At 41.7% G+C, this 22,354-nt stretch overlaps 4 protein-coding genes across 5 annotated transcripts in view; 2 read left to right on the top strand and 2 right to left on the bottom strand.

Annotated features, from left to right (window-relative positions):
- Window positions 1–2,684: 2,684 nt before the first annotated feature.
- Window positions 2,685–6,107, top strand: LOC310793471 (GTPase IMAP family member 4-like; the record flags this gene model as incomplete). Its single annotated transcript, XM_083655277.1, has 3 exons — window positions 2,685–2,694; window positions 4,257–5,028; window positions 6,104–6,107. 3 exons carry the CDS (start codon window positions 2,685–2,687, stop codon window positions 6,105–6,107), a joined length of 786 nt encoding a protein of 261 aa, XP_083511403.1.
- Window positions 6,108–8,596: 2,489 nt separating this feature from the next.
- Window positions 8,597–13,292, top strand: LOC310794282 (GTPase IMAP family member 9-like). The gene is made up of 3 exons (XM_083656251.1): window positions 8,597–9,046; window positions 9,250–9,312; window positions 9,881–13,292. The coding sequence occupies exons 1-3, from the start codon at window positions 9,037–9,039 to the stop codon at window positions 10,810–10,812; spliced, it is 1,005 nt and encodes a 334-aa protein (XP_083512377.1). The 5' UTR covers window positions 8,597–9,036; the 3' UTR covers window positions 10,813–13,292.
- Window positions 13,293–14,090: 798 nt separating this feature from the next.
- Window positions 14,091–17,079, bottom strand: LOC310794281 (GTPase IMAP family member 9-like). Of its 2 annotated transcripts, none has more exons than XM_083656249.1 (3): window positions 16,979–17,079; window positions 15,979–16,068; window positions 14,091–15,763 (listed from the first exon to the last, which is right to left on the bottom strand). In XM_083656249.1, exons 2-3 carry the CDS (start codon window positions 16,064–16,066, stop codon window positions 14,778–14,780), a joined length of 1,074 nt encoding a protein of 357 aa, XP_083512375.1. In that variant the 5' UTR covers window positions 16,067–16,068; window positions 16,979–17,079; the 3' UTR covers window positions 14,091–14,777. The 2 variants fall into 2 exon arrangements, with proteins under 2 accessions (XP_083512375.1, XP_083512376.1); XM_083656250.1 differs by having other exon boundaries at window positions 15,979–16,108; window positions 16,979–17,013.
- Window positions 17,080–22,307: 5,228 nt separating this feature from the next.
- Window positions 22,308–22,354, bottom strand: part of rasd2b (RASD family member 2b) — a 1,429-nt gene continuing 1,382 nt past the window's right edge. Inside the window, exon 2 of the mRNA XM_083655419.1 lies at window positions 22,308–22,354. This exon is cut by the window's right edge and continues 521 nt beyond it. Coding sequence (XP_083511545.1) covers window positions 22,328–22,354 — 27 coding nt within the window. The 3' untranslated portion in view covers window positions 22,308–22,327.

Raw genomic sequence — 22,354 nt, 5'->3', positions numbered from 1 at the left:
CAAGCCATTCAGTATTCTCCAGTTAGACTGATGTCATGTCTAGTTCAGATTACGGGGAAGTTAGTTCTGGAGACTCAACGACCTTGGCACCATTATTATTAGTTTCCATGTATTCACCGCACGCCATTCACATAGCTTAAGTACAGGTATGTTACCGTGGTAAGTACAGATGTGGTACCCTGCACTTACAGGGTAACTTCACATCTTCTACCCCGTACTTACCCTGTAAGTCACATCTTGTACCTCGTACTTGGCCTGTAAGTACAGATTTTGTACCCTATACTTAACCCTGTAAGTACAGATCATCATCTTGTTACCCTGTACTTACAGGGTATTGCGGGCTGTATTCTAAAGCGCTGCCAGATTGGGCTATATTTCAAGAAAAGTGGCAGCAGTGTAGAAGTTGAGTGTAGAAGCTGATAACCATAAAAGCACAAATAATTGACCAAAATCACCAAATAAATATACAGTATTTACCCTAATGGGAAAAGGAGCAAAATATTGATGGTTAAAACTGAATAACCACATCACAACAGTCTAAGCCTAATGTTAATTTAAAATGAGATATTCCTCTAAATCTGGCTTCAACTGGACAACATTCTAGAAATAGCTAAATGGACTGATTGATAGATAAATCAATCAATCATGAGTGGATTCAGCACAATTTATCTGAATAGATTGATTGAATCATTGCAGATCTATTCAGACCTGAGAGAGAGAGAGAGAGAGGGAGGGAGAGAGAGAGAGAGAGAGAGAGAGATAAAGGGGCGCTGTCTGGAAGAGTGCACCCCGTCACTTCTCAGCTCACCAGTATATTTACCTGCAAACGAGACGAGAGGGTCAGCTGCTCCACCTCCAACCACCTCCAGAGAGTCTGCGTCTCCCAAGGGTGCTGATGCTGATGCGCATAGAAGGGGTAAGTTTTCTCTAACAAATTTACATCTTTATGAGAAAATGAAGATATGCAGATGATAAAATGCATTTTGAAATGTGTTAGAGACTATATATATGCTACATGTGGAAATTGCTCACAATGAGGTTCAAACCTGCCTCACACTCACCTGCTTCTGTGGGTTCAATGAAGTTTGAATATCTTCTTTTACTCATTAGACTACTCCGTGTCATGACAATGTATACCAGTATCTGCTCCAGTGAAGGCATATTGCATGAAAGTTGATGGGACTTGTGGTAACCTGAAGACAAGCACTGTGTAGGCTATCTAAAAGCCTTGCACAATCTAAGGCCATTTCAGATATGTGACCCCCCTCCTCCAGGATGCACCGAAAAGGATGTAGTCTGTCTCTCTTTAGATTGAGGAAGCAGTGGATGTTGGGGGTTGGGGGCCGGCGCGGGTCGGGTGTGTAACTGATACTCATGACCTGTGGATAAGACCTGTGGATCATTTTTGAAGTGCAGGATTAAAGGAGAATTCAATTTTTTTACACACCGCACCTTATTTCCAGGATGTTTTACTCACCCAGATAACTTTGGTTTCATTCGGATCCCCATAGAAGATATTCAACTGCGAGTAGAGTCCTGGAACTGGCAAAAATGGGCGAAAACGGGGCATACCTAGGCTGCCCGAAGCAGCCCGGAGGAGAATTGACGGATTCACGTTCATTTATGGACTATAATATGAGGATATGAACCGATATGTTGCGGAAAATACGTTATTTACAGTGTGTACTACGTATGCCCCGTTTTGGCCAGTTCCAGGACTCTACTTGGAGTTGAATATCTTCTATGGGGATCCGAATGAAACCAAAGTGATCTGGGTGAGTAAAACATCATAAGGTCCGGGGTGTAAAAAAAATCGTACTTGATTCCTTAAACATAGAAAATCACTTTTTCTAAAGAAGAAGAAGAGGAACTTTGCCGTCCAAAAATCCCAGAGGACACCAAATGTTGAACAACAACAACTACCGTAATATATTTAAGATATTAAATGGATGTAGCTGAAACAAAAATGACCAATTTGACCCGGCTAATCTTGGAATAGAAGTCAGTACTGGTTTCAATGCAGAAGTTTGGCTGTTCTCTCCCTTTAAGAGTGTTGACAATATGTCCTCAATGAAGGAAAAAAAGTGTTAAGGAAATGTATGAAGGGAAAATTTTGAAAATTACCTATATGATGCTACCAAAAACGTTTTTTTATTTATTTTTTAACATTTGTTTTTATTATTATTATTATTATTATTTTTTCTCTTTGAAGCAAAAAACACATACAGGATATAAGTGATGAGATTTATGGCACATTAAAAAAAAAAAAAAAAAAAAAAAAAAGGCTTCCATAGGCTTCCATAGGCTACCATCATATTTAGGTCATTTTCAAAACTTTCCCTTCATACATTTCCTTAACACTTTTTTTCCTTCATTGAGGACATATTGAGGATACAAAATCAGTTGAGTTTGGTTTTGTTGCAATTAGTGTGAGGTTGACCCACATATTTGCATAAAATGCCTGGACTATAACCAAATTGACAGACTCAACTGCCAACCAGTTAAAGAACCTGTTGGACTGTTTAGAACACACAATGACTTAAAACAAACAGAAACTTATTATAACTTATTATCATTTACAGGGTTGTTGACAGCAGCCAGAGGTACATTTTGAAGAACTGAGAGCAGAGAAGTGGAGCTTGTTTTGTCACCATCTTCACACTGGAAAACAGGGATCCAAGACCATGGCTGAAGGTAAGATGATCGTGGCTAGATGGACCGTGTGTGTGTGTGTGTGTGTGTGTGTGTGTGTGTGTGTGTGTGTGTGTGTGTGTGTGTGTGTGTGTGTGTGTGTGTGTGTGTGTGTGTGTGTGTGTGTGTCAGGCCCGGTTCTACGGGGGTGCAAAAGCATGCATTGCACCCTTATTTTAATTGTCTGCATGCTCAGTTGAAAAGTAAAAAAAAAAAAAAACGTTTTTTTTTTCTTGTTTTTTTTATAAATGCTATAGCTGCACACTTACTGTTTAAACTTGAATTATAGTTGTTGTTTTTCTTTGTTCTTTGATGTGATTTTATGGCTTTTTGGCACCTATATGTAACCTTTTAAGGTTGAGATAATTGTATTATCATTATATGGTCCAAATATTTCAGTAAAGCACTTGAAACACTTGAAATATTCTTGCTTGGGTGGTATCATTCTACTTGAAATGATGGTCAAATGCATTATTTTTAGTAAAATAACATGTCAAATTTTTGACATGACATGCCTTCGGCCGGGCATCTGCACCCCTTCCTATCTAGGATGCACCCCTAGTCATCTTGTTCTGGAACCGGCCCTGGTGTGTGTGTGTGTGTGTGTGTGTGTGTGTGTGTGTGTGTGTGTGTGTGTGTGTGTGTGTGTGTGTGTGTGTGTGTGTGTGTGTGTGTGTGTGTGTGTGTGTGTGTGTGTGTGTGTGTGTGTGTGTGTGTGTGTGTGTGTGTGTGTGTGTGTGTGTGTGTGTGTGTGTGTGTGGGAGGGGGGGGGGCATTGATCCTGTTGCTGGGCCTTAGTGCTGCTGCTGCAAAAACCAAAAAAAGTATCCCAGAGATGGAAAGCTCCTCACACTAAATTAGCCTTTTGAGCAATTGGCATCTTTAGCTGTGGACTTGGCTGTCGGTGGAGATGTCGGTGGTCGTATGTGCTAAAGTAGAAAATATGATGGCATGGATAGCTAGGGTTGCATGTATCTTTTCTTTACTTTGTGGTAATACGATCTGTTCAAAATAAGTTCTGTCATGATTGAGTCTTGTACATGCAGAAACAAACATAATACTGCAAATTGATAACTTTGTTATTTATTTATTTATTTTATATTTTTTTAGGTGGTCTTGCAGCGAAGGGGGAATATGTTCTGAGTGAATCTATCTATGTGTATGTTTATGTGTACGTTTTTTGCAGATGTTTTGTGGTTTTTGTATTTTTATTTATTTATTTTGGAAAATGAATTGAATAAATACATAAAAAAGAGCATGAGTGGGAAAAAGGAAAGTAGCCTATATATTGCAAATGATGTCGGTGACTAAAATCTATTTACATCATCTCATTGGTATAATTTCATATTGCAGCGATATCCCTCTTAGAGACAGAGCCGACAACTCTTCCTCGGGAAGATGGGGCTGGTCTGACTAGCCATGACGGTATGTTCATTCAATTGCTCCAGCCTTAATCAGTCATGCAGAAATCAATGCATTTTTCAACTCCTTGCAGACTAATAATGTCAGGAAATGGACTCACTTAATAGTATGCATGACTTTAACTTTGCTCAACACACTTACAGCTCTGGAATTGAGGATAGTCCTGTTGGGCAAGACTGGATCAGGGAAGAGTGCAACAGGAAACACCATCCTGGGGAGAGACGCCTTCAAATCTTCCCCAGGCGTAAAATCTGAGACCAACGTCTGTCAGGCGGAAAGCGGAGAGGTGGACGGCGGAGAGGTGGTCATGGACGACGTCAAGGTCAAGGTCGTCGACACTCCAGGGCTGTTCGATACAGAAATGACAACAGAAGCAATAAAGACAGAGATAGAGAAGTGTGTCGACATGTCGCTCCCCGGGCCTCACGCCTTCCTGTTGGTGATCAAGCCAATGAGGTTCACCGAGGAGGAGAGGAAGGCTGTCAAATGGATCGTGGATAACTATGGAGCTGACGCCTCCATGTACACCATCCTGCTGTTCACGTGCAAAGATGAGGTAAAGGCCGAAGATGCCCTGAAGGACTGCAGGGAGCTACGGATACTTAGGGATGCATTTGGAGGCAGATGCCTCTCCTTCAACAACAAGGACAGACACGACCGTGTTCAGGTCAAAGAGCTGATCGACATGGTCAAGGAGATGGTAGACAATAACGGTGGGGGGGAGCACTACACAAACGAGATGTATGCTGAAGCTCAGAGAAAGTTGGAAGAGAGGGCAGAGGAGAGGAGGAAAGAGGAGCTAAAGAAGAAAGAGGAGGAGAAGAGAGCATGGGAGGAAGAGTATCAGAGGGCAGAGGAGAGGAGGAAAGAGGAGCTAAAGAAGAAAGAGGAGGAGAAGAGAGCATGGGAGGAAGAGTATCAGAGGGCAGAGGAGAGGAGGAAAGAGGAGCTAAAGAAGATAGAGGAGGAGAGGAGAGCATGGGAGGAAGAGTATCAGAAGAAAAAGGAGAAGCAAGACAGAGAGCGAGAGAAACAGACAAAGATCCTGATTGCTGTGTCAGCTGTTGCTGTTGTGCTGGTGTTAATTGGGCTGGTCATAGTAGTGGGAGCAGCAGTTCAAACAGTAGCGCTGGCTGTAGGACTTCCAGTACTCATACTAGGAGCGTTTTGTATCTTAGCTGCTATTCTCTTGTGGCAAAGAAGCAGGATATCTTCTACTAATAGGGACGAGAAGAAGTGTACGTGCGTGCCTGTGTGAGCAGAATTTTGTGTATCCTTCCTGGCCGAGCAGACTGGGTGGGTCTAACTCCCAGGGGGGGTCCAACTCCCACGGGGAAGGGGGGGGGGCAGACTGGGTGGGTCCAACTCCCATAGAACACAGTTTAGGGCTGCCATGGAGACTGTTGGTCGGTTGCTTTGACTGCTTGTAACGCTGTGGCTGTATGCTCCGTTGAGTTGGAGAATGTATTGCTGAGTTGTTGAGCTATGGTCAATGCGGTTTATCTGTCGGGTGGTGTTTATTTATGGCTGATGAATCGTAGGCTACATGTTGGAAAATGAGTTGTACAGTATGCCTCCATACTTTTTTAGTGAATGTTTTCATTAAGTTTTCTTGAGTAGAAGGATAGTCTGAAGAACAAGGTAGTTGCTTAACGTTTTATCTACTGCGTTTTATCTACTGATAGCAGTCTTTCCATTGCATTGACAATTCACTCCTCTTCATAGCATAAAGATCACGTCCACAACATATATTGTGATTTTCTGTTTATGCCTTTCTCTCGTAATATCATCTAGCACAGTACGGGCCTTCCTCCATCTTGTCCATTCCGCTTTTCACTTCATGCCCTCCAACTCGATTTTTGACGTTGGAATCACGTGGTTGCATACAAGCTATATGTACATATTTTAAGTTGGAGACATTAGCTGTCATGTCCTCACTTTAAAGATGCGCTCTTCCTGGCTCAACTCACCCCGCTCTTCTCCCCTATAGCTGAGCGCAGACTTGCAACAGGGACATGTTGGTATGTTGACGATTATGTGATGGTGGTTACAGAAGTTTTGCAAATACAGAATTAGTAAGACACACATCATTGTCACGTTCCAGAACCTCCATGCCTGTGCTGGGCTTTAAACAAGTCTTTTATTTATTTATAAGGCCTTGTGTGGTAAGCTTCCATTCAATTTGTCTTCACCTTTAAGTTTGAGTGCTTCAGGATATCAAACACGCTCACAGACACACATTAGATTGGTCACTCCACGTATGAATAGTGAGTCAGGAAGGACCGCAATCAGCTTTTATGCTCCTGATAGATGGAACAAGCTTCAGGACTCTCTCAGACTCGACCGACTGGTCTCCATAGAGTCGTTCAAGGCGCTACTTGAGGATGTATACTGCATAGGAATTGCACCTGTTTTACGTAGCCCTCTTATTTGTCTGCACCTGATTTCATGTGATTTTATTGTCTTATTGTTTTATCATTTTAGTGTTTCATTGTTTTATATATGCCGCAATCTTATTCTTGATTTTAATAGTTTTCATTTGTTTTAATAGTGATATACACTGTAATCAGAGCGTCCTTGAAAAAGAGAGTGTGCTGTCAATGGTCCTCCCTGGATAAATAAAAGGTTAAATAAATAAATAAATAGCTTTCACTTTGTCTTTTGTGTTAGAGCTCAGTTTCATTTTCTTTGAAACTAGACAAGGAAAGGATTCTGATTGGTGCAACATCAGACATCTGGCCAGCCCAGAACACCAGTGGGATTAGCAAGAGCAGAGAGCCATCTACTGGTGCCAGAATGGAACAGCACAATGTCTGGACTATTTATAAATTGAAAATAAATAAATAAAACTTTCTTGTTCCCTTATTACTTGGATAGGTTAGAAATCATATTTTCCTTTTTCCTCCCGAGATTTTATTTATCCATTTCATTATTCACATGCTCACAAATTACTCACAATGTGTCTACTTTGAATGATAAGTAAGCCTATTATGACTAAATTGTAAGATGTTTATGCCGTATATTTTTGAAGACCACTATTATATTTTCCCTTTTTTGTTTCTATGAAATTAGGGCAACATCTAGAATAAGAAATATGCACTGAATCTTCCATCTATGCTGGTTGAACTTTTGTTGAAACTCGTCTGTGGCCGTATTCAGTTTTATTCCCTGCAACTCCAACGATTAATTCAAGGACTAACAGACTAACTCTTCTGAGAAACAAGACTGACATAGTAGCAAGTAACCAGTGACATGAGCATTGGAATTGGTGTATAATATATACCTTTGGTTACCATGACAGCAGGATTTATCAGCAGTTAGTGTCAAATGAAAGGTCCCTATGATATTGAAATTGCATAATAAATTAAATGGTTCAATTCTGCCTTTATCCTCTTTAGTAGAGCTGATAATATTAATATTTGAGAGGAATCATTAAGCATTCAATTTGGCTCGGTTTTCTCTAGAGGTTTCTGATCAAATCTGCCCAATGGGCCATCTGAATATCCGCCCGTCTGTCAAGATCGCCCCCAATTTCACCCACATTTTCATAGAAATGTGTGTAGTAGTAGATTTGAATGATCTTTGTGTCTATCCCTATGTTTTCAAGCCTTCTGGAGTCAATTCAAGTCAAAGTGTGATTATAAACAAAACAATGACAGGCTTTAATAATAATTTTGTTCAAATAAATATTTTAGCAATGATTTGGACCAAACATTATTTCATATTTCAAATATTTTTATTTGTCACATTGTCACACATAACATAGTTTACACATAATAATCTATAACTGATAACACTAAAATTGAACTATAGTGTACCTGCAATGTAACTGTAGTGTAATACTGAATGGTGGTGAATGCGACAAAAAATTAAAACAAAATCACTTCAGTGCTTACATGCGTCACAGATGAAAACTGCATGTTTATGTTCCTTGCCCACAACTTGGCTGCTGCGTGGTCTTGCCTGACATCACTCACTGATGACATCACAATTTCAGTGACCATCACTGATTACGGAACACTCTGCCCATTTTCAACCAGCTTTGTATCATTAGAACATCAGTAGTATATCAGAAAACTGTAAACGGTTTTGAAGTCTGTCATTTAATTTGACAGTTATTGAGTGTGACAGTTATTGAGTGTTAAAGTGTGGACCAGTGACATCACTGGTCCACACTAACTCAAATTAATAACTCATTAACTCAAATCAACTCTCAATAACTGTCAAACTATTCATCATTCATCTAGTTTGACAGTTATTTGAGAGTTGATTTGAGTTAATGAGTTATTAATTTGAGTTCCCACACTTTAACACTCAATAAATGACAGATTTCAAAACAGTTTACAGTTTTCTGATATACTACTGATGTTCTAATGATACAAAACTGGTTGAAAATGGGCGGAGTGTTCCTTTAAGGTGCTTTGTGCAACCAGCCTAATCTTGGAATAGAAGTCAGTCTGGATTGGGGGAGGGGTATTCTGTATTCTACAATGGGAGGATGTCATGCAGTCCATAAATTTGGTTGTTTCCTCCCTTTTAAACAACCACACCAAATCGCATTATATGGTTAAGTGGTATAATGGTTTCAGAATCCAACGTGTATCCACGTTAAAAAACTTGTCGAGGAGTTGTTAGAATGCATAGAACACAACAAGTTAAACAGAAACTTATTCAACATGTTCACAGTGTTGTTGACAGCCACCGTGGGGATGCACATTTGCAGAGCTGCTATTTTGAACAATAGAAGGAAATAGGAAGCCCCTTCTGTATTGGCCAGGCTTCTGTATTGGCCAGCAGGCTTCCAGGAGTTTCCCAGATAACTCAGAGCAGAGAAGTGGAGCTTGTGTAAGTTCACTTCACATTTCGGAGCTGGAACAGCACATTTGTCGCCATCTTCGCACTGGAAAAGAGAGATCCCAGATCATGGCTGAAGGTAAGAATGTCATGACTTGATGTTAAAAATGATGCAGCATTTGATCCTCCTAGTAGTTTGTGTAGTGAAGATGTAAACACTCTGCTACTGTGACACCGAAAAGAGCACGGGTCGGAAAGAGGGAAGTGGCCTATCTCAAAAGCAATGTTGGTGACTGGAACTGCTTTTCAACTGTGTCTCATTGGTATAATTTCCTATTGCAGTGATACCCCTCAGAGAGAAAAAACAGAGAACTCTTCCTCGGTCTGATGGGTGTGGTCTTGATGGTATGTTCATTCATTCGATAGCTCCAGCTTTTACAGTCAGACAGAAAGACAACGCATTTTCCCCACTCCTTGCAGACTAATATGGCAGGAAATGGATTCACTCTTAAAGGAACACTCCGCCCATTTTCAACCAGCTTTGTATCATTAGAACATCAGTAGTATATCAGAAAACTGTAAACGGTTTTGAAGTCTGTCATTTAATTTGACAGTTATTGAGTGTTAAAGTGTGGACCAGTGACATCACTGGTCCACACTAACTCAAATTAATAACTCATTAACTCAAATCAACTCTCAATAATTGTCAAACTATTCATCATTCATCTAGTTTGACAGTTATTTAGAGTTGATTTGAGTTAATGAGTTATTAATTTGAGTTAGTGTGGACCAGTGATGTCACTGGTCCACACTTTAACACTCAATAACTGTCAAATTAAATGACAGACTTCAAAACCGTTTACAGTTTTCTAAAATACTACTGATGTTCTAATGATACAAAGCTGGTTGAAAATGGGCAGAGTGTTCCTTTAATACGATGTGCACTCCATTGACTTTGCTCATGCATTTACAGCTCTGGAGTTCTCTGGCGGGCTGAGGATAGTCCTGGTGGGCAAGACTGGATCGGGGAAGAGTGCCTCGGGAAACACCATCCTGGGGAGGGCGGCCTTCAAAGAGGACCCGAGCTCAGTATCTGTGACCCAACACTGTGAGACGGAGAGCGGGGAGGTGGACGGGACCGTGGTCCAGGTCATCGACACTCCAGGCCTGTTCGACACAGCCGTCACAGAGGAGGAACTAAAGACAAAGATAGAGGAGTGTGTCAACATGTCGGTCCCCGGGCCCCACGCCTTCCTGTTGGTGATCAGGCTCGGAGTGAGGTTCACCGAGGAGGAGAGGAATGCCGTCAAGTGGATCCAGGATAACTTTGGAGACGACGCCTCCATGTACACCATCATGCTGTTCACGTGTAAAGATCAGGCCAAGGCCGACAATGCCCTGAAGGAGTGCAAGGAGCTACGGAGACTCTCCATCACATTTGGACGCAGATACCACGCCTTCAACAACAACGACACAGACGACCGCGTTCAGGTCAAAGAGCTGATCACCATGGTCAAGGAGATGGTACAGGATAACGGGGGGAAGCACTACACAAACGAGATGTATGAGAAAGCTCAGAGAAAGCTGAGGGAGGAGGAGGAGCGGAGGACTCAAGAGGAGGAGAAGAAGAAAGAGGAGGAGAGGAAAATGTGGGATGCAGAGAGAGAGGAGCAAGAGAAAGAGAGGGAAAAGGAGAAGAAGGGTAGAAAAAAGAACATACGCGTGGCGTCAGCTGCTGCTGTGGTGCTGGTGTTAGCTGGGGTGGTCATAGCAGTGGGAGCAGACACGACAGTAGCGCTGGCTCTCGGAGCCCCAACACTCGTCCTAGGAGTGTTTTGTGGCTTAGCTGCCATTTTTTTATGGAAAGGACTAAGATGCAAATCTAGAGTAAATGTTCCCGTATAGCTGAGCGCAGACTTACAACAGGGACACGCCGATGCATGTCGATGATTACATGTGAGCCTGTGATGGTGATTACAAGTTTCCCAAATACAGAATTAGTAAGACACACATTGTCACTTTCAAATTGATGAAAAAAGTCTGTGTTCTCCTTCCTAAATTCCGATTTCTTGACAAATTACCACAACACATCACAGTAATACAAATATTTAAGTTCAGTATATCCACTAAAAAACAGAGCTGCACACACGAGACAGACAGTAGGAAATGTACGTTTTTGTTTACTCATTTATTGTTTTGATTTATCAAAGCTTAATTACATTATACACTGCTTTTAAAATGGAATACACACATTTTGAGTTATATACTTGAAGAGATGTTTTGTGATTAATGAGAAAAACTGATGATTTCCAATAAATGATGTTAGAACTCAATGATCTTTTGTGCTATAAATATACATTTTGTAAATGAAACATTTCTGCACAGTTCAACCTTTGATAAATGATACAATAAAATGCTTGAGTAAAATATCCGTACAGATGAATATGTTTCTTGTACTCTAAGTTTGACTATAATGTGCTGTTTTCCTCTCTGTATTATTATTAGCATCACTTCCTTCAAGGAAATGAGAAACAATGGCAAACGCCTGCCAGGAGATCCCATTTGAATGAGGCAGCATTCTAAACAGAGCAACCGCTCACTATCCTGCCATGATGTCACCGCAACCGCTCACTATCCTGCCATGATGTCACCGCAACCGCTCACTATCCTGCCATGATGTCACTGCAACCGCTCACTATCCTGCCATGATGTCACCGCAACCGCTCACTATCCTGCCATGATGTCACCGCAACCGCTCACTATCCTGCCATGATGTCACTGCAACCGCTCACTATCCTGCCATGATGTCACTGCAACCGCTCACTATCCTGCCATGATGTCACCGCAACCGCTCACTATCCTGCCATGATATCACTGCAACCGCTCACTATCCTGCCATGATGTCACTGCAACCGCTCACTATCCTGCCATGATGTCACCGCAACCGCTCACTATCCTGCCATGATGTCACCGCAACCGCTCACTATCCTGCCATGATATCACTGCAACCGCTCACTATCCTGCCATGATGTCACTGCAACCGCTCACTATCCTGCCATGATGTCACCGCAACCGCTCACTATCCTGCCATGATGTCACCGCAACCGCTCACTATCCTGCCATGATATCACTGCAACCGCTCACTATCCTGCCATGATGTCACTGCAACCGCTCACTATCCTGCCATGATGTCACCGCAACCGCTCACTATCCTGCCATGATGTCACCGCAACCGCTCACTATCCTGCCATGATGTCACTGCAACCGCTCACTATCCTGCCATGATGTCACTGCAACCGCTCACTAGCCTGCCATGATGTCACCTCAACCGCTCACTATCCTGCCATGATGTCACCTCAACCGCTCACTATCCTGCCATGATGTCACCGCAACCGCTCACTATCCTGCCATGATGTCACCTCAACCGCTCACTATCCTGCCATGATGTCACCGCAACCGCTCACTATCCTGCCATGATGTCACCGCAACCGCTCACTATCCTGCCATGATGTCACCGCAACCGCTCACTAGCCTGCCATGATGTCACCGCAACCGCTCACTATCCTGCCATGATGTCACCGCAACCGCTCACTATCCTGCCATGATGTCACCGCCACCAGATCACTTTCATTATGTCACCGCCACCACGTAGCCTACCTTTCATTATGTCACCGCCACCACATACAGTAGCCTACCTTTCATTATGTCACCGCCACCACATACAGTAGCCTCCCTTTCATTATGTCACCACCACGACATACAGTAGCCTACCTTTCATTGTCACCGCCACCACGTAGCCTACCTTTCATTATGTCACCACCACCACATACAGTAGCCTACCTTTCATTATGTCACCACCACCACATACAGTAGCCTACCTTTCATTATGTCACCACCACATACAGTAGCCTACCTTTCAATATGTCACCACCACCACATACAGTAGCCTACCTTTCAATATGTCACCACCACCACATACAGTAGCCTACCTTTCAATATGTCGCCACCACCACATACAGTAGCCTACCTTTCATTATGTCACCGCCACCACATACAGTAGCCTACCTTTCAATATGACAGAGCTACACAGTCCTTTAAAAGCTCACTGCCCATGGTGAACTGTGATCTGCACAGTCAGCAGCACTTTGAGAAAAGTGAAATTAAGTGATTTCCCCTTTTTTTCCGATTGTTTGATGTAGCGAAGCATCAAATCTTTTTTTTTTGTAAATTTGCAATACACATTAACATCGCACTGTGTGTATTTTTGTATGGGGATTTTTGTTAGATGCCTGATGCCTACACCATGCCTTTACCGTCACTGTCCACTATACAGTGAGCTACTGTCGTGAAGTTAGTAAGTCTCACCTTAGAATGGAGGCCAATGGTACACCCGTTCAAAAAACAGATCTAGTGTCAAAATACATGTTGTGCTTCGGGTACTCACCACGAGATGAAATATTAATCCATAGTTACGTGAAACGTCATTTTCGGAGTAAATCCCCACACCGAGTTACTTCCTTGTGTGCCTGTAAAGAGCGCTTCCGCTGTACACAGCGCATGCGCTGTATGTTGCGCATGCCTGGCGGCCATGTTTAGGAAGTAATTCCGGCTATATATTTACCTTAAAGAAATATAATTTCTCTGCATTTGGATTAATATTTCATCTCGTGGTGAGTACCCGAAGCACAACATGTATTTTCGCACTATTAATATATCTGTGTTTTTGGTTATTTTGAATGGGTGTACCATTGGTCTCCATTCTAAGGCGATAATAACTTCACGACTGTACTGTAGCTCACTGTATACTGCTCGGACAGTGATGGTAAAGGCATGGTGTACCTTGGTTATGGGGGGGATATGGCAAATGAAACTCCCAAAAAAGTGCCATATCCCTTTAACAAAGTTTATGAAACTGAGGCCTTTGTGTTCAGCATGATAATCTTCACAAACTAACACCACTTTTATGATTTTTGAAGTGTAAATGCAAAAGAATTAGTTGCGATTTTCAGAAAATCCTTCAAAAATCATAAACTTCAATCAAAGTTTCATAGACTTTTGTTAACCATGCCAATCCCATACAAAAATGCCATTGACTTCCAGAGGAAGGAACAACGCAATGCTAACTTAGGACTCATAACTGTGGCACTCTATGGCAGTGGTTCTCAAATGGGGGTCCGCGGACCCCCAGGGGTCGAAAAGTTTTCAGGTAATTTTTTTTTTTTTGTGTTATGTTACTTATTCCTTCTCAAACTACTTCCTACATGGTGCTAGTCTATCAAAATATCTTGGCTGTCATTGATTGTGTTGCATAGTGGTTTTCTGTACTGTTGACAAATTGTGATATTGTAAGTCGCTTTGGACAAAACAAAAGCGTCTGCTAAATGACGTAATGTAAATGTAATGTAATAAAAATATATATATATATATATATATATTGCAAAATCTTCATAGTTCAACGAAAATAGTTTATGCTTTAAATCTAAAATGGTTCATGGATTACATTCTAATAACAAACCTAACAAATTAAAAGTCAAACACGTTACCGTGGAAACAATTGAGCTTAGCCCAAAATCACAAATCAGAATGAGGGGGTCCCCGGTATATTTTCTATCTTGTCGTGGGGTCCTTGGCTGAAAAACATTTGATAACCTCTGCTCTATGGATTACCAGAAGGCGGAGCATGTGAGAAATAACTCAATTTTGTCACAGGTCCCACAACCAAAGAACGTACATTGATAAGAAGTGACACTCAATTTCTGTTGATTCTTTGGTTGTTGGACCTGTGACAAAATGTAGTTATATTTCTCATATGCTCTGCCGTCTGGCAATCATGAACTCTTTCCTTCCATGCTCTTTGCCACAACTACATTTTAAAAAAATTCATAACCGATTCCAAGAGAAGCAGCGATAGCTAGGATAGTGATGTATGAGGGATAAAACACTCCTGCACCAAATGTTCCTGCAGCCGCAAGAGCTGCCCATTTACACCAAGCAATCCTTCTCTCCTCCTCTCTGACCTTTTCCTCCTCTTCCTCCTTCTCTCTCCTTTCCTCCTCCTCCCTCCTTTTCTTCTCCTCCTCGAGTTTCTTCTCTCTCCTTTCCTTCTCCTCCCTCCTTTTCTTCTCCTCCTCGAGTTTCTTCTCTCTCCTTTCCTTCTCCTCCCTCCTTTTCTTCTCCTCCTCGAGTTTCTTCTCTCTCCTTTCCTTCTCCTCCCTCCTTTTCTTCTCCTCCTCGAGTTTCTTCTGGGTTTCCTGGTACATCTCATTGGTGTAGTGTTTTCCTCCATTTTCCTCCACCATCTTCTCTATCTTCTCCAGAAGTGCTCGGACCTGCCTACGATCGGCTCTCTCGTCATTGATGAGTGAATAGTATCTTCCTCCACACGTGTTGATCAGCATTCGCAGGTCCTTGCTCTCTCTCACATATTCATCCACGGATTTAGTTTTTAGCAGGTCTGCATGTGTGAACAGGACAATGGTGTACATGGAAGCTTCTGAGCCAAAGTTATCCTGGATCCACTTTACAGCCCCCCTCTCCTCTTCTGTGTATCTTGACTTCAGACTGATCACCAGTAGAAAGGCATGGGGTCCTGGAACTGACTGTTCAATGCACTCCTTTATTTTTACTTTCACTTCTTCCTTTGTCTTGTTTGTGTCATAGAGCCCTGGGGTGTCAATAACAACGATGCTACGGCCATCATGTGCTACCTCGCCTTTCTGACAACCTGCTGTCACAGACATGGGGGACATCTCCTCCTTAAAGGTGTTATGCCCCAGGATGGTGTTTCCAGATGCACTCTTTCCTGATCCAGTTTTACCAACCAGAATGAGCCTCAGATCTTGCACATGCTTTGACTCTGTGGACCATTATAATTGTCATTATTAACACAATCCAATAAATGATACTATTTCAACTTAGTATGCAATGTCAATCTTTGGATGACAAAATCAAAGCTGACTATGATTTTAGAAATAAGTTAAGATTCTTTTACTTTTATGGACATATAACATTTTGCAAACAAACTCAATTCATTTGTAGCTATAATGTGCAAGTGTATGTTCATCTCTATACCTTCATGGTGATTGTGGCACTGAGCAATTAGGATTTGACCACACAATGTGACCAGAACCAGCAGGCCGCAACCTTTTCCTTTGGACATCTCTGGACACACAAAACAAACAAACAAGCAATGAGGTCAAGCCTAAAATTCCAAAAACACAATCCATCATATAGATAATAATAAATAAAAACAGATATGGATCATAATAAATAAAAACATGTGACAATACTATATATAATTGATCCATAGGCAGAGATTGTGGGGTTGTAAATAGGTTACAGTATCAATTTGTTAAATCTTAATCGCTTCCCCAACCCTCTGGAACTCTCTGCCCCTCGACATCAGAAACCCCGACTCACTCACCTCCTTCAAAACCCAACTCAAAACCCACCTCTTCAAAACAGCCTACAATATCTGACTTTTACCTCTACCACCATTCCATCTCTGCCATCTTTTGATTTGTATTTGTTTTGTATCTGTATTTGTTCTTGTTATTTAGTTTGTTTACTGTTTTATGTACTGTTTCTATGTATTTTAAAGCGTCTTTGAGTTCCCCAGAAAAGCGCTATATAAAACATATGTATTATTATTATTGTTATTAATGTCACAATGATCATTAAATCATTAGAAGCTAAAAACTGGTTAAAAAGAGGTTAAAAAGGAATGTTTAGGCCTACTACAAGCAATGTATTTGAATGTGTGTTTTCAGTTGGACCGGCCTAACTGAGCCCAGAGGTAATATTGTAGTACTGTATAAGGTGCAGCAGTTTGGAATCCACAGGGAGATCATCGTTGTTTTCTTCTTTTGCCCCCCCCCCCCCCCCCCACACACACACACACACCAGAATGGTCTACTCTAAAACAAACTCTGCTTATGAATTTATCATTTAACGTAACACACCTTTTTTTCTATATTACTGTTTTGTTCGGTTATAAATATAATGCAGATACGGTAATCTAGGAAAAGTACATTCTAAATATTCTTAGAATATAAATTATTTTTGGACAGACCTGTGTATTGTATTGCTTGTAGGTAGAAGAGAAGAATCCCAATAGTCTGACAGCTTCCAGATCCTACTGTACAATAATTGTTACGGCTATGTGAACCAAAGTGCAAGTCACGGATGCCAAGCCCTAATTAAGCTGGTATAGCTGGTATAGCTGGTTTAGCTGTGTTATGGGGTGGACTGGGTGTGTGCATCTACTGGTGCCAGGAGTGACAGCACTGACTATCCAAATGTTTGGAAATAGGGAGGCTTTTTATTTGTCCAAAGAGTCAGTGACTGAAAGTCACGACTGGTGAGCACTCTCAAAAGTTTCAAAAAGTTACGGTGCAAGGCGCAACAAATAACAGAGGGGCAAAAAACCAGCACTCAAAATAAATCCTTTTGGGTTGTTTTATTACCTTCAAGCAGTGACAATGAACGTTTCGGCGTAAGCCTTCCTGAGGAAGGCTTACGCCGAAACGGTGGTCGAAACGGTGGTCGGGCATCTATACAGGTGTAACGGCGTTGTGTAGGTGGTACTTGCAGCAACCCATGTTAAGGGCTTGTCCAGGGGTGGATACGAACCACCGACCTTCGGCTTGGGAGTCAAAGACACTAACCACTCCAGCAAGAGAGCTAGCTCCCTTGGCAGAGCTGATGAACATGCCTTTATACTGGGGAGTGAGTTTAACCAATCCACTCGCTACCACACTGGACTCACGAGGAATCAACGCTGATTCACCTCGGTTACACAGGCACGATTGGCTGTGTCTGCGGGTGGGAAGCTGGATTGAGGGTATGTGTCCTGGTCGCTGCACTAGCGCCTCCTCTGGTCGGCCGTGGCGCCTGTTTGAGGCGGAAGGGAACTGGTGGGAATATGTCCTGCCGGTGAAGCTCCCCGCTGTCAGGTGAAAATAAGCGGCTGGGCGCATGTGTCGGAGGACAGGAAGCATGGTGCTAGTCTACGGCTCTCCCTAGATTGGCAGAGGGTGGAGCAGTGACCGGACTTTGGAAGGGACGAAAGACCACTGCCCAAGGAGCTCAAGCTAGGAGAAGGCTCATAAGGGGTTAAAAGATCTAAAATGTAGTCTGGAGCCAGGCCATGAAGAGCTTTAGAAGTAAACAAAAATATCCTACAATCAATCCTAAAACAAGCGTTTGTATAATGTTGGTGGAGGAGAGGACAGTGGAGTCACCTCTTGTGCATATAGGACCCATAATTCCTTGCTATGGTGTGTGTGTGTGTGTGTGTGTGTGTGTGTGTGTGTGTGTGTGTGTGTGTGTGTGTGCGTGTGCGTGTGCGCGTGTGTGTGTGTGTGTGTGTGTGTGTGTGTGTGTGTGTGCGTGTGTGTGTGCACACACGTCTGTGTCTGTGTGTGTGCACGTCTGTGTCTGTATCTGTATGTGTGTCTGTGCTTGCACACACTTGTTCCCTCTCTACCATCTCGTTCCTGTGTCTATCATCTAATAGCGTGCCACTCTGCCTGCCTCCCTCTATCCTTATCTCTCTCTCTGGATCTGTGCCCGGCTGCTGTGAACTGGGCCTGATTGGCCTGTTGACTAGCAAGCGTTCCTCTCTCAGTACACTTGTTGGTGTCAACATGCAAACATCTGCACCTTATATCGCTCATCTCCTTACCGTTTATAATGGTGCTCAGGCAATAATGTGAAAAATTTCCATCTCACACGCTATGCAGTAAATGTTCTGATGCTGAATCTGAAATCAGACTGAGAATATAAGTGGATTGAATTTGTATGGAAAGGTGATTGGTATAAGGACACACCTTATACACACACAGGTGTTTAATAAGATATAGCCAGGCTTGTCCCAGATCAGAGATGACCTTTACAAACTACTCAGCCCGGCAGAATGAGAGCTACATCACGACAACACAAGGAGGTCAGGGAGATAAAGAACGATCAGTTCGTCTTCCTCCTCAGCTGCTAAATCTGTTATTGACCCTTCAAACTCTGCTGTTATACAAATGATCACACGTGTCCTACATGCTGATAACATGACTGCCTCACAATGACTTGAATTACGTGTGCAAACAAGCATGAATGTGATACAGTGTGCAAAGTAAAGGTACTGTGTGTGTGTGTGTGTGCGTGTGTGTGTGTGTGTGTGTGTGTGTGTGTGTGTGTGTGTGTGTGTGTGTGTGTGTGTGTGTGCGCACGCGTGCGTGCGTGCGTGCGTGCATATACGCATATATATATATATATATATATATATATATAAATAGACGGTTTTCACGGAATGGTCAATCCTGCACTTGAATGTTTTTTTTTCTTTCATGTCCATAGCAAACACTGCAACAGGAAGTGAGCGGGGGTTCAATTTAGAATGTTTTTGTTGTCAAGTTAAAACCGTCTATATATGTATATATATATACACACACATGTATATATATACATTAGGGGTGTCACAATATATCGTCCCACGAAATTTCGCGATAGTAAAACGTCACGATATGTATCGTTGAGATGAAATCTCATATCGTGAAGAAAAAAAAAAAAAAAAAAAAGTTTTTTTTTTTTTTTTTTTTTTTTTTTCTTCAAAAGTAGACAAAGAAACGTCTTTGTTTGTTGAAGTTCAATGTGTGGAAAGTAGTTCAGTTGAACAAGTCTCTGAAGAGACACATGAGAAGTTATACAGGAGAGAAACCATTCAATTGAGTTTCTGGCAAAACTGTTTACTTGACAGGAAAAACTGAAGATGCATAAAAAATAGACTAAGAAAAGTCTTGTTGTTTGAGTTTGAAGAAAAACTGAAGATGCATAATGAGAATTTATACTGCTGAGAAACCTTTTAGTTCAAAGTAAATCTAAGTGACGGTGTAACTCATTCTATTTCAAGATAAGCCTTATCTCCAATCTCATGTTTTTTCTAGTTGTTATTGTAATAACAATTTCCCACAACAGCATGTTTTGTATTTGTGCATTTCAAATAAAATACTACTTTTCCAGTCATATATTGTCATTATTCAAGTTTAAAAAAATATTATTAAAATCGTATCGTATCGTATCGTTATCGTGAACCCAGTATCGTGATACGTATCGTATCGTGAACTGAGTGTATCGTGACACCCCTAATATACATATATTATTATTATCATTATTATTATTATTACCTTTATTATTACCTTTATATATTATGTAGATATAGAACGTGAGTTAATGTGATCCGGATGGTTGACCAGACTGTGCCCCTGCATGTGTGATCAATATAAGCACTAACACTTGAGTGAAAATGGCAGTGGTTTCCTGCAATGTGAACTTCCCAGCACGCGACCTATACTGCCTGCACTGCAGTAGCCTCAGAGAGTGATTATATGCATTTCAGTAGACAAATAATTATTTGGCTCTTTCTCGGCCTCTCTGTGGCATGCATTCGGTATCATTTTGGTGGATCAGATCTTGCCAGATGTACTGTCTGACCCATGGCAGGCTCTGACTCTGCAGCAGTCAGGCTCCATGACTCACTGCTGCTAATAGACACAAGTTTAATCATGAAGTCTGAGGATGAAGTGTTCACACCTTTACAAGGCCACCTTTACAGCTCAGTGGGAAAGAAGCTGCAAGTTTGATACTTGAAGGAAACCTTTCACATCACATTTCACACTTTACTTTCAGTGCTATTTTAGGTGAGGTTGCAGTGTGGTGAAGGGTGCAGTGTGGTGAAGGGTGCAGTGTGGGAGGGCTATTTCTTTTTTGTATCCATTTATAATGGCACACGGAACGAAAAGTGTTCAAACTATCTGAGGTGATATCTATCAGGTGATAGGGGCTCGTGTAGGCTAATTACCTTCGGGGTCTGTTATCCACTGCCGAGTGATTTTCAGTATGAACTGAATAGGGGTGTCCATGGAAACGCACCTGCCTCCAAATGTGAGGAACAACCATGACTGACTGCAACACCCACAGTGAAACACATCCAGCTAATTCACAATCACAACTGAAGAGAGAAGGCGTCTGTTCTCTTCCCATAGGTGATAGTGGTTGTGTGCTTATTCCCTTAACATGGTGTGTAGAAGGCATGCTATTTGTGACACTTTATATGATACCTAACTTCTATTGTTATTGTTTTTATGGTCTATATTCCTATTCCTCTTATAATGTCTCTGTTTATATTTGTCTCTGCAAGCAACTGACTCAATTTCCCCTTGGGGGTCAATAAAGTTTTCTGAGTCTGATCAAGTTGGAAAATGATATTCATTAGAACCAAACTGTATTTTCTTTATGCTATTAAGATTGATTTCACTCCAGTTTAGCCCACCACACTTTACATAGTAGATTAATAATGATTTTGCCTCTCAAAAGGTAACAGAAGATATCACTTCTTTCATTGCTTTAATTTTGATGTGATGCTTCAGCTATACAAGTTGTCATGTTGTCTAGTCAACAATCTTGCATTCTAATGTTTTGGAACTAGCCAGAAATTAAACAGTCCTACTCCTGTTTCCCTCATTCATTTTTCCTTATGAGTAATATCATTGGCCAGGGCCAATTGTTTCTTGATGATGATGGTGACAACGACGACGACGACGATGATGATGATGATGATGATGATGATTATTAGCTTTTGGATAGACTTGATTGAACTGTCTGAGAATCATCAGGGATACATCTGAATCACTTACAGTGAATTCAGTGTTGAGGTGGATGGTGAATGGAGGGACCTTGATAGCTGTAAGATTTAACCCAGGTGGAACATTATGCAACGGCAATCACATCTCAGCTTTCAGCTATTAGCTTTCAGCAAATGCACACAAGCACACAGAAAGTGTGAGGGGGAGTTATAGAGAGATTTGCTATCTAATGTTTTCTGAAGGTTATGCAATAGAATCAAATTCCTGACTCAACATCCTCCTACTTTCCACTTTCTCCTCCACAGTTTTATGTGGTCTCTCTCTCTCACACACACACACACACACACACACACACACACACACACACACACACACACACACACACACACACACACACACACACACACTGACACACACGCACACACACACACACACACACACACACACACACACACACACACACACACTGACTGACACACACACACACACACACACACACACACACACACACACACACACACACAAATAAACAGCAGGTAGGCAGAAAGAAAGAAAGGAACAACGAGGGAAACATTAAATGAAACAAGTCAACATGATCTGCATAAGATGACAACAATTGGCCAAATCATCAAACACAACGACCCATATAGGCGTTTTATTTCAAAACCATAATTTCATGTGCACGTAGCCTAACTGTATAGGCTCTTCAAACAATGATAATTAATTTGTGTTAAAGTTATGTTTATTAGTTCAAGTTCGGTTGGTCTTATTTGTCTCTCAGACTCTCACTGAATCTGACATTTCTCCAGTGG

The sequence above is a fragment of the Poromitra crassiceps genome (assembly GCF_964638095.1).
Source record: "Poromitra crassiceps genome assembly, chromosome: 19".
Taxonomy (NCBI): domain Eukaryota; kingdom Metazoa; phylum Chordata; class Actinopteri; order Beryciformes; family Melamphaidae; genus Poromitra; species Poromitra crassiceps.
The sequence above is the reverse complement of the archived record's forward strand: the minus strand, read 5'-3'. Positions and strand labels throughout refer to the sequence as shown.